The following is an 18,848-nucleotide window of genomic DNA, read 5'->3' on the forward strand; positions in this document are numbered from 1 at the left end:
TATATATGTGTGTATATATATATGTGTGTGTATATATATATATATATATATATATATATATATATATATATATATATATATATATATATATATATTGTTTGTGTTTTTTCAATTTGAAGATTAAGTGACATTTTACTGGTATTTGAGGACTGAACTAAGAAAATCCCCCAGTTTCCATTTCACAAATCTGGTCATCTTACTGGCAGGAGCTGTGAGGGATAATGCTTTATTTTGTGATCTCATTTGGTACCCCTGGAATTTGAAGTTGACAAATTCTCTGTTGAATTATTCTTTGAAAAGACATGTCGTTCTTTAGTTGGCGTTATTTTGGACAGACAAATAATCAAGAAAACAAAAATACCAAAGCCTGCCTCAGTTTTTACACTTTATATTTGAGGGCCTCAAAATAGATATTGACTTTGCTAATCAAGTTTAATTGTTAAATGCAATTGCATTTATAAAGCAGTAAAAGACCACTTTACAAAGAAGTAGTAGTAATAAGTAGTTAAAAAACAAGAACTACTGGTATGGAGGCAATTGCACTGTGTGGGTGAAATATGGTACTATTTTCATAAACTGTTATAATTCACAAACATTAAAATTCTGTCAGTTACTCACCCCAGGATCTTTCAAACCTGTCTGAATTTCTTTCTTCTGTTCAACACAAAAGAAGAACAATGTTAACCAGTTGCTTTTAGCTTTTAGCTATCAACGTCCATAGTATTTTAATACTATTTCATGTTTTCTTTCAGTTACAGCAGTTTTAGTATTTATTTTTTGAACTGGCTTGCTGTAGACCTAATTGATTGCATGCACCTAAAAAATATTATTTATATATTATTTTGTGCAATTTTTACTCCTCTTGTTAACTCTTGTAACTAACAACTTTTAACCCTGTGCACTTTTAATGTTAATGATTGATGTTGAGACTCAAAAGATCTGATTTGTGAGCACCTTCTCTAAGACCGCTTCAGTATTTAGTAGTCTGCAGCTATGAAGAACATAATAAAATTAAACCTCAATGAGTATGGTAGGTTCAACTCCAGATTCGCCATCAATAATGCCATGTTTAGCAACATGAGTCAGCCTATTCATAAATCCCCTACTGAACCACGTCTCTTAAATTATCTCAGGCTACATCATGGTCACAAATTAAAAGCCTTTTTAATTTCAGTAGGAAATCCAGTAGTGACAATTACCCGTACAGAAGTGTTATATATACGATACATGTAATATAAATGAAATATATAACACAGACTTATATATATATTATAGTGATATTACTATATTATCTGTAAGTTTTAGAATAAAGATATAACAGATAATACATACAGTATATTTTTAATATATTAGCAATAGTGTGTGCGTGTGTGTGTTTACATATAAATAAATGCCTCTTAAAAATCGAAGGAACAAAGAGAAAGATGTTGCTTAATTGCCGTGAGGTGCACAGTAACTTTCGACAGGCAATTCTGTCATTCTTTCATTTTTATTTATTACTGCTCGTCAATTAACACAACACTAACACACATGTCACTGCTTGTCAGGAAAAGCAGAAAAGTCTATGCACAACAATCTTATTTCTTCCCTCTTGGCAAACAGCGTGCACACTTCTGTTCCCCCTGGATGGGTGAAAAAGAATGAGACGGAGGTGGGAGGGTGGCAGCAAGTTTCAAGATGCACACCCAACTCTTTATTCCTAGAAGACTGCTTTCAAGAAAACAACGCGTGTGAGCATGCCTGGGACCCAAGGAGTGTAACACTCACACACTTACATACTCACGAGAGAGTGGGGGAGTCATCGGCTCTGCTTTTCAATCTAAATGCAAATGTGAAGAACAGGAACTCATAAGCAACAGGACAGAAGATAAAACAAAAGAGAAAAAGCGCAAGATTAAGAAACACTTGTGTGTCATCACGTTTTAGAGTATGTGAGTGTGCATAGTTCCTATAAGTTTAAGTCGTGATCAACAGAAGACTTTGTTTTTCCGTGGATGTGTGCCTGTCCGCTCGTGGAATGCAGCTAATTCTTCTTTAATGAGCTGCTGATGTCATTAGTGTGAGGTGTATGCATCACTGCGTCCTCAATTGGCTGAAACCATAGTGATGAGGCAATCCACACGCACATAGCCATCACGTCAGGCTTTGAAATGAAGATGCACTTCTGTCAGTGCAGGAGTCATCCTTCGCCGATCGGCCAGCGTTGGTTAAGAATGCAGTTACATTTTTTTATAAAGGTTTAAAGGTTGTTTTCGTTTCTTTTGTGTGCTAATGAATCACTGGCTGAATTCATCCCAGTTAACAAAAGGTTCATTCATTAACTGATGTGGCAAACCAGCAAAAAAAATAATCTGACTCTGCACCATATTTACAATTAAACCCTAAGTGACAGTTACAAAGCCACAGAAAGATTTGTTTACCCTTTATTGTGGGTGTATAATGAGGTTGTATATGATGCCCTCAGAAACGCGCTGCTCATTATCAGTAAAAGCTGTTCACTGGTTACAGAAACATTTCCTTGTAATACACCTTGAGCTCCTCTAATAAAAGAAATATTTCAGGATTTCTCAAGTACTGTACTTATTAAATAAATGTAGCGTGTGTTAAAAGCATTACATAAAATAGAATATATTAAATACCTCACACTCAAGATCGCGATGTCCTTTTAAAAGAAAACTTTAAAAGGAAGTAAACAATCTTTTGATCTTTCTCCTGTTCCTTCTCTCAAAAGCTCTATTTTCAACATACATTTGATAAATCAAGTGGCCAATTCATAATGTAATCCTTCATTTATTTTGGGGTTTATGGATGTCTTTGTACGTATATGTGTGTGTGCTGGAAAAAGAGGTACTCTTTGGCAGATAGCTCATATTTCACCACTCCGGTTGTGAATCTCGGCCCACAGCCGAAACACATAAGCAGCTTCCAGATTAATAAATAAGCAGGCAAATAATTGGCACCAATTAAATATTGAAATGCAGCGGTTGTTTACAGAAAAATGACTGGAGCTACAAATTGGGACATTAAGCTCCACTATAAGACAGCATGTTATCTCATTTTACAGATTCATTTGGCAAGCATCAATCTTCTACTATGTCTTTTCATGTGATTATCTTGTTACAGCCACTTCAGTTTGACTGCGTATCATGGCATTATGTGTCATATAATGTGTTATTTTTATGACAAAGAACATATGTCTTGTGGCATATATTAAATTTCCAGATATGAAATATATTGTCAAGAGGTAAAAACAGAACTAAACAATTTTATATATAAATATCTAAACTATACAAATATGTACGTTTATATATGTGATACTTTTTTGGATATGCACTATATTGCCAAAAGTATTCGCTCACCCATCCAAATAATGTGAATCAAGTGTTCCAATCACTTCCATGGCCACAGGTGTATAAAATCAAGCACCTAGGCATGCAGACAACCATTTGTGAAAGAATGGGTCGCTCTCAGGAGCTCAGTGAATTCCAGCGTGGAACTGTAATAGACTGCCACCTGTGCAACAAATCCAGTCTTGAAATTTCCTCACTCCTAAATATTCTACAGTCATCTGTCAGCTGTATGTGAAGCGTTTGGTAATGACAGCAACTCAGCCACGAAGTGGTAGGCCATGAAAACTGACGGAGCAGAGTCAGCGTATGTTGAGGGGCATAGTGCGAAGAGGTCACCAGAGTCAGTCGCTACAGACCTTTATGTGGCCTTCAGATTATCTCAAGAACAGTGGCGCAGAGAGCTTCATGGAATGGGTTTCCATGGCCGAGCAGCTGCATCCAAGCCATACATGCAATGCAAACTGTTGGATGCAGTGGTGTAAAGCACGCTGTCACTGGACTCTAGAGCAGTGGAGACACATTCTCTGAAATGACGAATCATGTTTCTCCATCTGGCAATCTGATGGGCCAGTCTGGGTTTGGTGGTTGCCAGGAGAATGGTACTGGTCTGACTGCATTGTGCAAAGTGTAAAGTTTGGTGGAGGGGGGTTTATGGTGGGGTTGTTTTTCAGGAGCTGGACTTGGCCCCTTAGTTCCAATGAAAGAATCTGAATGCTTCAGCATACCAAGACATTTTGGACAATTTCATGCTCCCAACTTTGTGGAAACAATTTGGAGCTGGCCCCTTCCTCTTCCAACATGACTGTGCACCAGTGCACAAAGCAAGGTCCATAAAGACATGGATGACAGAGTCTGGTGTGGATGAACTTGACTGGCCTGCACATAGCCCTGACCTCAATCCCATAGAACACCTTTGGGATGAATTAGAGCGGAGACTGAGAGCCAGGCCTTCTCGTCCAACATCAGTGTGTGACCTCACAAATTCGCTTCTGGAAGAATGATGAAAAATTCCCAAAACACTCCTAAACTTTGTGGACAGCCTTCCTAGAAGAGTTAAAGCTGTTATAGCTGTAAAGGGTGGACCGCCCTCATATCGAACCCTATGGATTAAGAATGAGATGTCAGTTAAGTTTGAGTCAAGACACTTGAGTCAAGGCAGGTGAGCGAATACTTTGGACAACATAGTGTATGTCATGTATATATATATATATATATATATATATATATATATATATATATATATATATATATATATATATATATATATATGCCCAGAGAATGTAACACATGTGGGAAATTATATTGCTTTTTGGTAACATAAAATGACAATGTTACTCTTCATATATTGGGCAATATTGGTCATACGTTGGTCATACGACTTAATCAAAAACCTATGGTACATTAAACTTCAAAAATCTTCATCATCAGCTGCCATAATTATATTGCATTATAGCTATTGTGTCAAGGTTTGGCTGGTTATCATTGTCAAGTTAGATTCTCCACCATCTGTTTCCAAAAAAACATTTTGCAAGCAACTCATAAATCAGTAGTATATTGTTACATTGCAGTAGATGGCTTACCAATTACATTTTCAAAGTGTGAAGGTCTCCAGAAGGACCTGTGATGATTTTAGCTTGACTTCAACTGTTTTAGTTGCTCAGCTTTGGGCTTTTGTTCATTTTCATCCTTGAGGGCTTTGTGGGTGTAAGTCAAACAGTGAAATGGAGAGATTTCAAGCAGCATTGGTATCCAATCCAATTAGAGCCAGCAGGGTTGTCCATGTGGTAGACTGTGAGACATAAGACAGAGCATTAAGGCAGTATTTGGGTAATGCCTGCTGTCCTGTATACCGCTGCCTAATTGAAATTCATGAGGAAAACACCATGTGAATACCACCTCTTGAATGTTTTGTTTTCCTCGAGAAGCAACTCAGCTGGGATCTGTGGGAACACATTTACAGTGCTTGAGTACATCTCTGATAAATACTGAAACACTATACTTTGCTTATTCTAGGTGTGTTGACGTGATGCAGCACTATAGTCTGAACAGCCTAAATTGAAAGAGCTCTGTGATCAAAGCTCAGAGAAGCAGTTGTGATCATGAAAGTGGATGCTTTTGAAATTCACAAATCCATTTAAAAGTTCTACCTACACTGCTGTTGTGTCCTTGAACAATATTTGTCAAAATGCAATTAGGATTCACATAATCGAGACATTATCAAACTGTTGAATATTCTGAAAACGTTTAGAGAAAGATACAATCTTCATTGCTAACACTTCAAAGTCGAAACAAGGGAAAATATAGGGCTTTGATCTTTGGTATTTATTAAGGCCTAATTGAAGGAATTCTCTCTTAAACAACGCAGACGCTCTTTGAAGCTTGCTACCATTTAACAGTTCTTTGAATCTAGTCTTTAACATTTATCTTCACATTTTTGGCTTGAAAATATATACGCAGATCCAAGACTGACAGGTTGAGAGGAGGGAAATTTCACAACTTGCTTGTTTGTTTGATTTGCAAACAGTCACTGTCGAAACTGGGGGAGGGTGCCAGTGTTTATCAGGCCTTCAGAGAAAAGTGAAGCTGGTGACATTTTGGCAACCCTTGAGCCTACAGTATGCAAGTGCAGGTTGTGGAAGGACACAAATTCACTCAAAGTCACTATTTTAAGAACATAGCAAGAAGCTTAGCCTCGGAGCTCTAAATATTCAGAGAGAGGAAGGTGTGTGTTATTGCCAGCCAATTTTTTGACAGCACCCGGGGCTGCAGCGTGAGTCAGCAGCGCAGATGTCTGCTGCTAGCACTGCTCACATCTGGAGAGCCAAGGACACACAACAAATGTCATCAACATGTTGCTTCATCTGGCTTCAAGGGGGCAGAAAAAACATCATCCTGATTAGTGGATCTAAACCAGCAGGGCCATGTCAGGGGTTGTTAGTCATGTCATGCCAGCAACCAAAAACTATAAATACAATTTACCTCTAGAAAAAGGCCTTTTTTTTATTGCAAAGCCTTAGTGGACAGGCATGAACAAGGTGAACAACAGTGCTGTTATGTTCTTTTGACAGTAAAAAGAATGAAGTCTTACTAGCTCATACAGCTGTAAACATTAGCTCACAGCGAGGAGCATCTAGTTTCGTTTTACAGTTTATAATTTAACACTGAATTATATTATTCATGCTATTTAATAACTATGTGAAGCATTTGATTTCTGTACCAAACAGAATTACAATATAATGAGTGTGTTCAAACAGGTTCCATTGTACACAGTATACACCCTTGTCTGCTATTCCCTTGTGAATATTTATTACAAAAATATATTTTTAAAAAGTATACCGAACTGCAATCTGAATGTAAGTTTTTTTGGAAAATTGCATTTTATAAATTTTATAATTATACTTCCAAAACGTAACTAGCAAAATCACCGTCAATCGTTTATGGTTTACTAAGAAATATTTAAATTTAATTTCCTTTATATAATGTGAAGAAATATAATCGTGACTCAATGCCAAGGCACAGTAAAGCTATTCTTGTGGCGCAAAGGTATACCCGCCCTAAAATATGTGTGTTTCTCTTATTTTGTCACCTCTGCAGATTCACATGGTCAGTTTGCTTTGTCAGGTGATTTGACAGTGCTGGTGTTGTTCAAGAGGTTTTTCAGCAGTACAGCTACTTTGGTTTTAATGTCTTGCGGGGATGTGTATTGTGCAAAACAATACAACAATGACAACCGAGTCTTTAACTGCAAGCAAGTGATCAAATAACAATTTAAAATATTTTAGAGTAGGGGTCATGATGTAAAGATTTGAAAAAAAAAGGAGATTTTCTCCTCCTCATTGTGACCTTTATATTGCTTACTGGGGTTTCAAGTCAGCAGTAAGTCTGATATTTAATCTGCAATAATGCATTTTGTTAAAGTTTTATTTTTGATGTTTTTATGCCTTTATTTTTGAAAGGGCAGTAGGTTGACAGGAAGTGAAGTGGGAGAGAGAGAGAGAGAGAGGGTGAACAGAATCTGCCTACGAAGCTATCATATATTTTTTACATTGCTATTCCATTGTTGTATAGTTCAATTTATACATTATTATGGCACGGTTTCATAGACAGGGCTTAGCCTAAACCAGGATTAGGCCATAGTTCACTTAGGATATTTAAATATTTTTTATAAACATGTCTTAGAAAAAAAACATTACTGGTGTGCATTCTGAGACAAAACAAATGCAATGACATATTTTAAGATCAGTAATGCAAAGTGTCTTTCAGTTGAAACAGCTCAGTTTCAAAGTGAAACATCCAGAGTGGTGCTAAAACTCAGGTTCTTCGGTGACCCTGGCACATATTTGTAAAGTTGATATAGGCGCATTCTGCTGTGTTTGTATTACATTGCTTCAAGTACGTATTCTGGTGGTTCATAATTCAAATATTTGAGAAGTGTCGCTAAAAGTTAATGTTCTATTGTATTAAAAGGAATAACAGTTGTGGGAGTTTTACTGCCTATAGTGTTCATTTCAGCTGTAAACTGTAGCAGTTTGTATGTATAAGCACTTTTCAAGTCTGTGAAACCAGGGGTATAAACCACAATCATAATACAAAGTTGATGTTTTCCGAGTTAAACCAAAGCACGTACACTTTCTATTATATGCATTCTATTTATATCCTTTTTTTGCTCACTGTATATCACCTGGGAACCCCCAGCACTGCACATTTTATCAGACAGACTCAGTTCAACCACTCTCTGCTATGATTTGAATCAGGTGTATTAAATAAGGAAGCTAAAATATGCAGTGCTGTGGGTCCTCTAGGGCCCCATTCTTTATATACAATAATACATCTGATATGATGTGACAAATGTTAGATCTTCTAATCATGATTCATCTCTGGCAAATTTGGCTCTTCAAATGCATTTGCAAATTTGATTAAAGCATCATGATTATGCTGTCTGAGATTACTGTGAATTCTCATTGATACTTGAAACCATAGTTAGCGAAGCAGTGACTGGTTGCCAGTATGACGGCAACAATATCACGTCATTAATAAGAGTTTAAGAGTAAGTAGAGTATCTTTATAATATCAATACAGATTCTGTTTCAGTGGTAGGACAAATGGTACCTTTCACAAAGTTCCCTGCATCCCTTGCACGTTTTCAGGCACAGTAGCAGTCATCACCCACATTAAAGGACAGCGCTGGACAAGATGTGGGAAATCTGATTAGCCAAAGCAATAATTAACAGATTTTTCTATTTTGTTGCCCTATGGATTACATGTGCATAACTGGAATAGAAGAAAGTACTTGACACACATGACTATCTCTGGATGTTAACTTAAACACTCACTGGTTCAGAATCACACCCAGTATTGCACAAACTCCAGGTTTCTTAATCTAATCGTGTTCTGTAATAATGTGGCAAGTCCTTTTTTCATGTAATTAGTTACCATTGATGCATTATAATGATCCTCGGAAGCACTTTAATTAGATTTGAATCATTAATGAGAAACTCATGGTTAATGAAGTTTGATTGGACATGTGAGTGTGCAGAGACAGACCCACATGTACGCTTTCACAACACACACACACACACACACACACACACACACACACACACACACACACACACACACACACGTTACTAAATGAATGGATTTAGTTAGATTCCAGTATTATTTTTGCAAAGTGTTATATCTGGGAGTTAAGACAGTTTATGCATGTGTGTATGTATATGTATATATATATATATATATATATATATATATATATATATATGTGTGTGTGTGTGTGTGTGTGAGAGAACAAATTAGTTTTCTTAAAAAAGGCTAAATTAACAAATTTAAAATACATTTCTCTGTTGGGATTGCAATTACAAGAGTCTTCCTATATGCTGACAAATTACTGCATTTTCAGTGTTCACACTTTGTAAAAATGCTCTTTTATTCCCCCTTTATAGCACTGGACAGTAAATGTTTTTTGCACATAGAATTCATGTGTTTCTGTTAGTCTATAAGTAATACAGGTCTACAATTACATATAGACCAAGTATAGTACAGGTAATGTGTTGCTAATTTATACAAAATAGTACCTTTTTGTGTCTCTTTTACATAGGTCAAATTTTCAATTCCATCATCCTTGTTAAGCTTGACAGACCAACAATTCCTCTATGAAAAAAAAATCGAACAACTTCCTCTTTCATGCCGTTCATTTTTCTCTTCCAATCCTTCACTGCTGCTGTTCATTTGCACGAGCATGCCTTTTCTGATAACTACTGCATAACCCTTAACCTTGGCTCATGGCCACATGGTCATAAGAAATCCCTCGAGGCATTACGGTGGATACTCATAACGCTCTTTACCGTCCACATGCCTGAAGGTATCGCACGCTTTAACCTTTTGACCCCCTGTTACCATTGTATGCGATGTGGGAGGATTCACTAATTTTTCTTAGCCCTAGAACTTTTATCTCACAGTTGCATAAATTCCACGTTGATGGTTTTTAATTTAAAGAATTTAATTGTTGCTCTTTTCAGTGCCTAGTAAGGGTAAAGTGGCAGAAGTGGCATTCATTTCTGTCAGCAATAAAAACGAGGCTGTGATTGACTGCAGTTCTTCCATACGTCCAAGCATCCCCTTTTTCAAAACATTATGGTAACCAGGTTTTTGTTTATATTTTTGCCTTTTGTTACTAATGTCAAGAGAAGTGATAAGTATTATAAATCAAATATATCAATTAAAATTAGTGTTATATAGCAAAATCGAATGTAGAAGTCGGCCTTCAGCAGAAAGCTCCACCATCTTGTTTCTACAGAGCAGTGGGTGTGGCCTGTCTCACACACAATAACAAAGACGCCTCAGCAAAAAAACAGAATGCATCTCTCAAAAGTCTTTACATTTTTCTTGTTACCTCCCGCTTGGGAGAAGTCAAGTTGTTTTTAAGTTGATGATACTGATGAAGTCGTCAGAGTAACGCTAACAACATTAGCTTGTATATTAATATGTGTGTCTCTTAGGGTGAGAGTGAGAGAGAAAGCGGAAGAGATGTGCTTGCCATACGTAATAAAACATAACTTTGTATCAAAACATGGAAATTGTCACGCCCCTGGACTGTTTTGTTTGTTTGCAGTCCCCACATGCTCTGTGACCTAGTTTCTGTCTCCCCTGATTGTATCATTATGTTCAGGTGTGTGTCATTAATTATCTACATTTTCTCCACTTTATAAGTTCCGTTCAGTTCAGTGTCCTTCGTCCGGCATTAATGTTGATTTGTGTTGCATACATGTGGTTTTTGCCTTTGTCTTTCATCTGTATGAATTATTAAATACTATAATTGTGAATTTTCAGCATTGTGCCTTCATTCCACACCGCAGCTGTGACAGAAATTAAATTTATATTATTGTATTTATTTGTTTGGCCAGTGTTATTGCAGGTTTTGGTTATTTTGCTGTTGTAAGACATGAAATAACTCAATGTTGCGAAGTGATATGGAACTGTAATTTGGTCAAAGAGCTGCCTGGAACTATGTTCTCCTGCGGTTCTGTTCATCAGCCAATCAGAGCATTCAGCTGCCCCGTAGTATAAGTCGAAATTTTTATTCCCCAGTGTTGAACTTCTGTTACATGTTTGATAAGCTGTATGTGTGTTGCTCAGTGTTAATATGTTCATCGCATGAAGTGGTTGTATCAAGTAAAATCACATTTATATACCACTTTATACAACAAGCTTCTTAATAACAGCGTTAATGTTGCAGAATCAATTTATTTTTCAGATGTAAAGCAGCGCTACAGAAGACAATAGTGTCATTATTCAGCTCAATTCAGATCAGCGTTGATTCAGATCAGTTCAATAACTGTCAATTTTATCTGTTAACAAATGAGTTCAGTTCAACTACAATCAGCTTCAAATCAATACATTCTGATGTTGATTCAGTTTAGCTCAGTAACTTTCATGTTGCATAGTTTTGAAAATTAAAATTCTATTTAACTATAGTTAATGCTTATAGAAGATGACATTCTCAGCTAATTTTATTTCATTTTTTTAATATCATTTTTATAATTAATAAATAATAACTGTGTCAGTGTTCCGAAGTTCATAAATGATGAAAAGCGTTCACTTCAGCTGTAAGCAGAAGCCAATAGCGTTATTACTCAGTGCAAATTATTCAGTGTCTCTTCAGAAGACTTATTTAATAGCTTGAAAGAGAACGTAAGGATGGTCTTATGAATGTTTTGATACTTGAAAGTTTTGGCAGAATGTACTTTCAGTGGAGAGAAAGAAATCTCATAGGTTTCTTTAAAAATACCTGTTTGAGTTTTAAAGATGAACGATTTGGGTGAACTATCCCTTTAAATCCAATCTGAACAATTTGTTCTTGAATGAGACTGATCCGTTGTTTGAGTTCATCTCACTGACTCGATCTGGTTACTGTAGCTTACTGAACTGCATGACCTTCAGTGAATAATGACTTAAAGTTTGTCTGGTCCTTCCTAAAAGCTATCGAATGGCTTCAGAATATGTTAAGTCCATTTTTCTTCAGATATTCAACCTTTTTAAAGTATTTTTTATCTTTCTCACTGAAAGCTTTCTTGCTAAATGCTATGATGTGACAGCTCTAGATTTACAGTAATCCAAACATTAGTTTTTTCTCTTCCATCTGGCATGCGATGGGTGAGATGGGGGTCAGCAGCCCCCAGTGGCGTGTCATTTCCTGTTTTCTGTTACAGATGTCTTGTTTTAAAGACATTTTAAGTAGAGAGCGAGACAAGAAGAGAGAATCCTCTTAGAAACCAGCCTTCACAAATCAGACTGCAGTACTGGATTCTCTGACAGCCAGACAGTGCTAATGACGACCTGGTTTTCTATGCCTCCTGTTCTCTTTTTCAACACACACACACACACACTCGTGGATGCTCTGGCATCTTCCTTTTCCTCAACAGCAGGCTGTGCTGTGTGCTATGTAGGGCAAAATAAATGAGCAAAGTCTATTCTTATAGCGCCGTGGAGTCCTCTACTCACCCCTTGCGCTGCCCACTGCGCTCCTCTGCTACTAATTCACTTCATATATAGTGTGATGCTATCATTTTGTCACAGTGATGTTGCAGTAAATGTATTTCGTTAGACGATCAAAGGTGCACCATAAAGCAGCAGTGTTTTTATGAGGTCTGTGTGACCTGGTTGGGTTTCCGTGTATGTCACTGATACAGGCAACTGAGCCGCCGCGAGACAGATAAATGAATGTAGCAAACGGGTCCGAAGTGGAGAGCTGTGCAACTCTCCCATCTGCTGGTCACTTTGACTGCTGCACAGTTGATCGATGGCGATAGTGGTTTAAATCCTTAGCTATAACTTGTTATTGAATGGTATATGAAGTAAAAAGTGGCATGTGGTATTGCACCGTAGTGACAGTAAAGTCAGTAATTCAATAATGTATTGCTGTTTTCAGAGGGGAGGTTTACAAGCTTCAAAATCAGTCATGGGAGTGTCGTAAAAAAATATCAATTTACATGTATTTTAAGCCTTTTGAAGGCACGAGACTAAATTTTTAAGCTGTTATTCACTGAAAACCTTGACATTTGCCTTACTTAATGACCTCACGAGCGATTCAAGAACAAACTGAATTTCCATTTAGTTTATTTTTACTGCATTTGATGTGCTCTATATGTGTTGACCAATGTTAATATGTTAGTAAAGGCCTATATTAAATATGTTCATCATATAAATCGACTGTCTTACTCTGATAAGAAAAAAGGCATTTCCGAAACGAAAATGTGTGAAATTCAACCAACAGGTGTTTGAAAGTGAAATGGTTTGCATTCATTCACTGTTCTTGCTCTCTCTGCAGACTGTCTACAAGCCCTGGCTCTGTGCTCAGTATTTCCAGAGTCCTCAGTCAGGCTGCAGTCATAAGATTCCCTGTGAACGGTACTGTCTCGAGGTCCAGCAGAGGTGTCCGTTTATATTGCCTGACAATGATGACCTTATACATGGAGGAACTCCCAGTTTTATATGTGCAGGTTGGTATATAAACATATGCGCACTCTATATAGCCAGAGCTGTATTGTACTGAATGATCTATTGTGCATTATGCACAGTGTTAGTAATTTAAGTGCTGATAATTACATGTTTTATGTCAAGCAGAATTCTACTGTTAGTAATCTAAATCTTGTATTTAAATGTAATTATTATAATAAAGTCTTTAAAGTAAAAGCAAATTACAGTCTGCTTATAGGTAGCTTTTTATCCTATCTTATGTACAAGATTAATAGCATAGATGCAGCAAAAAAGTAACACATTAAAGCACATCAAAAAAGATCCAAAGCATCAACAGGAAACCAAGTTTGATTTAAATGATCATTTAAAAACCATTTTATTGTTTCATAGAGCAGAGCACAGTTCATTCCTCGGGATTATTTCAGCACTTCAAAGTAAAAACATTGGAAATCCTGAAATGAATCACGTTTTTGGGATTATAATACAGCTTTTTAGTGACATCTGTTGGACATTTGCTGAAACTGTAAGACCTCTGCTCAAAACAAAACAAAGCACCTTAAACAATAATTTAGTAGTCATTTAACATAACATGAGAGACTGAGCACATCTACTGCTTTTGTGTCTTTGAAATGAACTGTATTTCCATGTATGAAACTGCCCTATATACAACGTAAAAAGGCGTTAAAAAAGGAACCAATTTATACAGTAACATATATCTTACCAAATCAAACATATGTGTTTGTGTAATACATTCTGGACATATATGTCATGTAGATATATAACCATCCTAAAACTTATCAATACCTGTTGATATTGTTGACATACATGGTTGCTACGTATAAACAATCATATTAACATACAGTATGTTGTATCTTAAATCTGAAACTAAAGTATGCATGTATATAAATATTTATATGTCCCTATAAGCAACACACAATACCATTCCATTCTCATGCAATATTGATACAGGACAGTGTTCTTATATCTCACTTCTGCATGCCACATAATAATCTAATCATCACTTCATGCACATATCATGCACATATTTTTATATACTCATCAATATTCAGTAATAATATCATTTTGTAATCAACAAATAATAGTTTAATGATAATAATATTAATAACATTATTTACATTACTTTAGCATCATATAGGAGTCAACAATAAGTTAATTTTTGAGGTTGAACAAAAGACAAAAGCATACAGTTGATGATCACTACACTAGCACTAGCTTTTCTCAAGTGTGAGCACCTTGGCCTTAAAAACGAGTTATTTAGAACTTCTTTCATCTTTTCTAATTACTTATGATTTGACCATTTATTTCTGCTTATATTCAGCTTTAATTTGCATACGGTGTCACAGGGATGTCAGTGCCATGGGAAGAAATTAATGAGCACACAGAAGCATCGTTGTATTTAACACTGCAGCCTTATACTTTTCTTTAATTCATGATGAAACAGCCAAATGCTTTTTAAAGCACGAACAAACACTTTACACGTTGAAGTCTTCAAACTGTTTTAAAAACCTGCTTTCATTTTTTTTGCGTATGATGAAGTAGTTAGCGCCTTTAAAACCTTTCAAAAACCTTTTAGAACATGATGAAACAGCAGAATGCCTTTAACATGCATTTTAATGGATAGACCTTTTAATCCAAAGACTTTTTAATGGAATAGTTAGACGTAAGATTTTATGAAAATTCAGTTCACACTGATATCTTAGTGTAATCATTTTAGGGCAACACCAGCTTGAAAATATTAATATAAATATTTTTAAAGATATTTTTTGGGGGAACATTAGTAAAAGCAATAAGGAAATGTTGACGTAGGGAGCATTACTTTTTAAAGTTCTCTGAAATGTCTCTAAAGCGAATTAATAGCAACATTTAAACAAATGTTAGACTTACATCCAAATAAAATGTTTCGGAAAAGATGTCCCCTAAATGATGTATAACTTACATTTTTCCCCAACATTTTGGCAATGTTATTATAGACCAGATAACTTTCAACAAATGTCCATATCTTTGAGAAATCTTGTAAATTTTTCATCAACACACTCTGGTGTATCATACGATGTGCAAGAACTTATCAAATGAAACACTGCTATGTGTTTTTGCATGCTCCCCAGGGTTCAAAGCAGACATCAACCAGGATCCAGAGTGTTGTGATGTGCGGTGGAACCAGAAGTCCAACAACCGCTCTCGCGGCACTTTAAAAAGAACTCACCCTTCCTGCCAGCACACATCCGTGACCTCCTCGGGGGCTCCACGGCTCGGCCAGGGCCGGCTGAAACTTTGCTTGCTGGTCCTAGTTCTTCTCCACACTGTGGCTACCATGACGGCCAATCAGAACTCGACCTGCCTGACCGCCATCTTTCCACTGGACGACAACGCCCCCAGAGAAGAGTGATTGGACAAAGCCGGGCTGGACAACTCTAGCTTATCCGCATGCTCCAACACATGTCGCTTCGGGCTTGTCAGTAAAGAAGCCCAGCACTCAGAGAGAAGTTGAGTGTACCGGCTCTAAGTGAGGCTAACAGTCTCAAGCAGAGAACACTTAACCACACTTGTCATCAGCACCTTGTGGGGTTTGGGGAAACAGCGAATGAGACACAGGACAAAAGATAAGCATAATATGAAGAGTCAGAAAATGCCCCCACAGAGACTTCTCACTCTCTTCTGGAACACACATTGTGACACACCCATACCACACACACACACACACACACACACACACACATCATTTCACTTTGCACTAGGAGATTATCTAACTTTTCCCTTTTAGTTTCAGCTGTTATTTTTACTTCAAGATGGTTTTGACTTCTGTTCAGTGGTTTCAGAGCAACCTTGAAAGTGACTTGAGTGTCCATGGTCCTGTCAAATTCTCTCTTTATATGTTGCGTGCCAGTATTTTGTGTATTTTGAGTGAGTGCCACACCACCCAGTCATCAGCACCATTCAGGCAGGATACAGGCTACAGGTTCACGTCTCTCATGCATACATTTTCATCCTGAATAAAATGTTTTTAAATGAGATGTACTCAAAGCCTCAAAATCAAAGCGGCAATTTGCATCCCATCTAATTAGTACATTTAGTTTTTCTTCTCTACCTTCTAAGAAACAGATATAACCACCTAATAAATGATGATTATTCCCCAAACTTTATGAACTCATGAGTTTGCTGCAGTTTGTCTTAACCTCAACAAAGATAGTTCTGTTTATTCCAAGATCTTCATCTCATTTACGTGACTACTGATGTACACTCTCGGAAAAAAAAATATGAACTGATATGAACCTATTAAGGAAAATAAGATACAAAGGTTTACCTTTTTAAGGGGTACGGACACAGTTACAGCTTTTATCTCTTTTTTTTTCTGAGGGTGTATAGTGTTTAAACCACAGAGTGTGAAGAACTCATTTAAATACGAATATAGTCTACAATAGGTCAAAATAATCAAATAAACAGGGCTTTGGCACACAACTGTAAAGGAGGAAGATGATAACTATTTTAATACATGACGCTACTTTATTATGCACTTTATTCAATTAATAATGTGCTAAACCCTTCAGCCTTTCTGCATTAATTGCATCTTAGATGTTTTGCGAAAGCATCATTTATTCAGTATGTGGTCCTCACATAATTCTTAGCATCAACGATGTTTGTATCTTCACTCATCGCATGACAATTTGAATGCGTTCATTTAACACGCTTGTATGTGAAGCTAGTTTAACTGAGGTTAACTACCACAGTTCATGTGCGAATGGAAATGAAATAGCTGAACAGAATGTGCCGTTCCATCATAATCATACACAATTACACTGTAATTTTACCATCATTTCCCTGTCAAAAATAACTATCTATTGTGTAAAGGGCTTAGCAAATAGTAGTGTGTGGAGAAGGAGTTAAGGGCTTACTCTACATTTCTCCTTCTGTGTGGTTGTTGTCTTCTGTGTTTGAGTGTAATGGCTAATAGGGATTATGTGCTGTTTTGCCTTTGTCAGGACCTTATTTTCTGACTATCCTTGTATACACCCGTGCATCCAACACATTCCTTTGGTCATTATTTTCTTGCGCGTTTAAAGAGTAAATTCACTAGCATTGAATTCATTCTTGTAAGGTTAAATTCTAATTACTTACGAGCAGAGACGCACAGATGGATTGGTGATGCTGGCCCAGGTGGAGACCACAAGTAAATTCCCCATTTATAGATTGTATATTTGTGCACAAACAATACGATGAAACAATAGGCGCACACTTCACAAAACATCAAAATGTAAAAATGTCAGAATCTCTGACAGACATGCCATCGCCCAAAAAAGGCTTCTGTATGTCTCTGCTTTCGAGTAAATTTAACTGCAAGTGATTAAATGTTATTGGTTATACTCTAAAACTTCTCTGTCAGTGTTACTAAGTTGTTTCTGAGAACCTGTGTGTTTATGATTTGGTTCAATAGTTCATTTCACTAATTTCCCCATCAAATGATGTACAATGCTAACTTAAAGGATGTCAATTTTCCCAGTTCCCAATTTTATTTTGTTAAACTGTAATGATCATGCAGTGGAGACATTATGCCTTTACCCAGTGTAATAGCTCATACGTTAAACATACGAAGAACAGCATGCCAAAGTTTTGCATAACTCTCCTTTCATGTTTTATCACACGACTTAGTTGAGTGTACAACCATTGATTTCGAAGGCTCATCTAGATTTTCCCAGTATAATATTAACACAACGCAATATCTATCACACTAGATGAAGGCAACACCAACTCTTAAATGATCATTATATTTTACACAAATATGCAAAGGCAAAATACAGCAACAGAGTTATGACTGAAGCTGGGTCTACTATGATAAAAGATTATGGGTTTGGCTGTCCAGTACATCATAGCAAACAGAGTTTGAATTGATACCGTATCAGTTACAATAAAATAAAAACAAATGGAACCATTTTCTTTGTCTCTGTGTTGCTGTAATCACTGTTTTGCCTTTGCATGAGGTTATACAATGAGATCGCATTTAATTAAAGACATCAGACCGTGAATGATCACAGATTATCAAGAGACTATGAAAACGTATGAATGTCCAGCTTGGAAGAGCTGCATAGAACATATTGTAGTCCATCTGATGCTTTAGGGCATCTGTTAATTACCAACCTGTTTCATGCTGACTTCAGGACCAGAGATTTCCTTTTTTTAGTTTTCCCAAATGTATTCTGTCACTATACTGTATTTCCATTGTAAAGTCAAAGACTGCTTATGTGTAATCTAACCCTAAATCTGGCCTCGCTGTAAAGGATCAAGTATATCAGTCACTTTTTCCCACGTTTCCCTCGTCCCCAGGATTTAATTCCATTGTGTCTTAAACCACATAACCGATCCTCATGCCATCTTTGTCGAAATCTGGTTATTCTGATATAAATTGTAAAATTTATTTGAATGTAGCCTGTCCTCTTTGAGGTTTTTCTGTGCTTTTGTTGTTGTTTCTGACTCTTTTGTTTGTCACGTTTATCAAGATTTTAATCACTG

At 36.6% G+C, this 18,848-nt stretch overlaps 1 protein-coding gene across 1 annotated transcript in view; it reads left to right on the plus strand.

Moving 5' to 3' along the window:
* nalf1 (NALCN channel auxiliary factor 1) overlaps nucleotides 1–16,058 on the plus strand; it is a 49,596-nt gene extending 33,538 nt beyond the window's left edge. The window contains exons 2-3 of the mRNA XM_043243335.1: nucleotides 13,177–13,348; nucleotides 15,452–16,058. Of these exons, the coding sequence (XP_043099270.1) occupies nucleotides 13,177–13,348; nucleotides 15,452–15,732 (453 nt within the window). The 3' untranslated portion in view covers nucleotides 15,733–16,058. The remainder of the gene's footprint in view (nucleotides 1–13,176; nucleotides 13,349–15,451) is intronic.
* Nucleotides 16,059–18,848: the final 2,790 nt, after the last annotated feature.

The sequence above is a fragment of the Puntigrus tetrazona genome, chromosome 7, assembly GCF_018831695.1.
Source record: "Puntigrus tetrazona isolate hp1 chromosome 7, ASM1883169v1, whole genome shotgun sequence".
Classification (NCBI taxonomy): domain Eukaryota; kingdom Metazoa; phylum Chordata; class Actinopteri; order Cypriniformes; family Cyprinidae; genus Puntigrus; species Puntigrus tetrazona.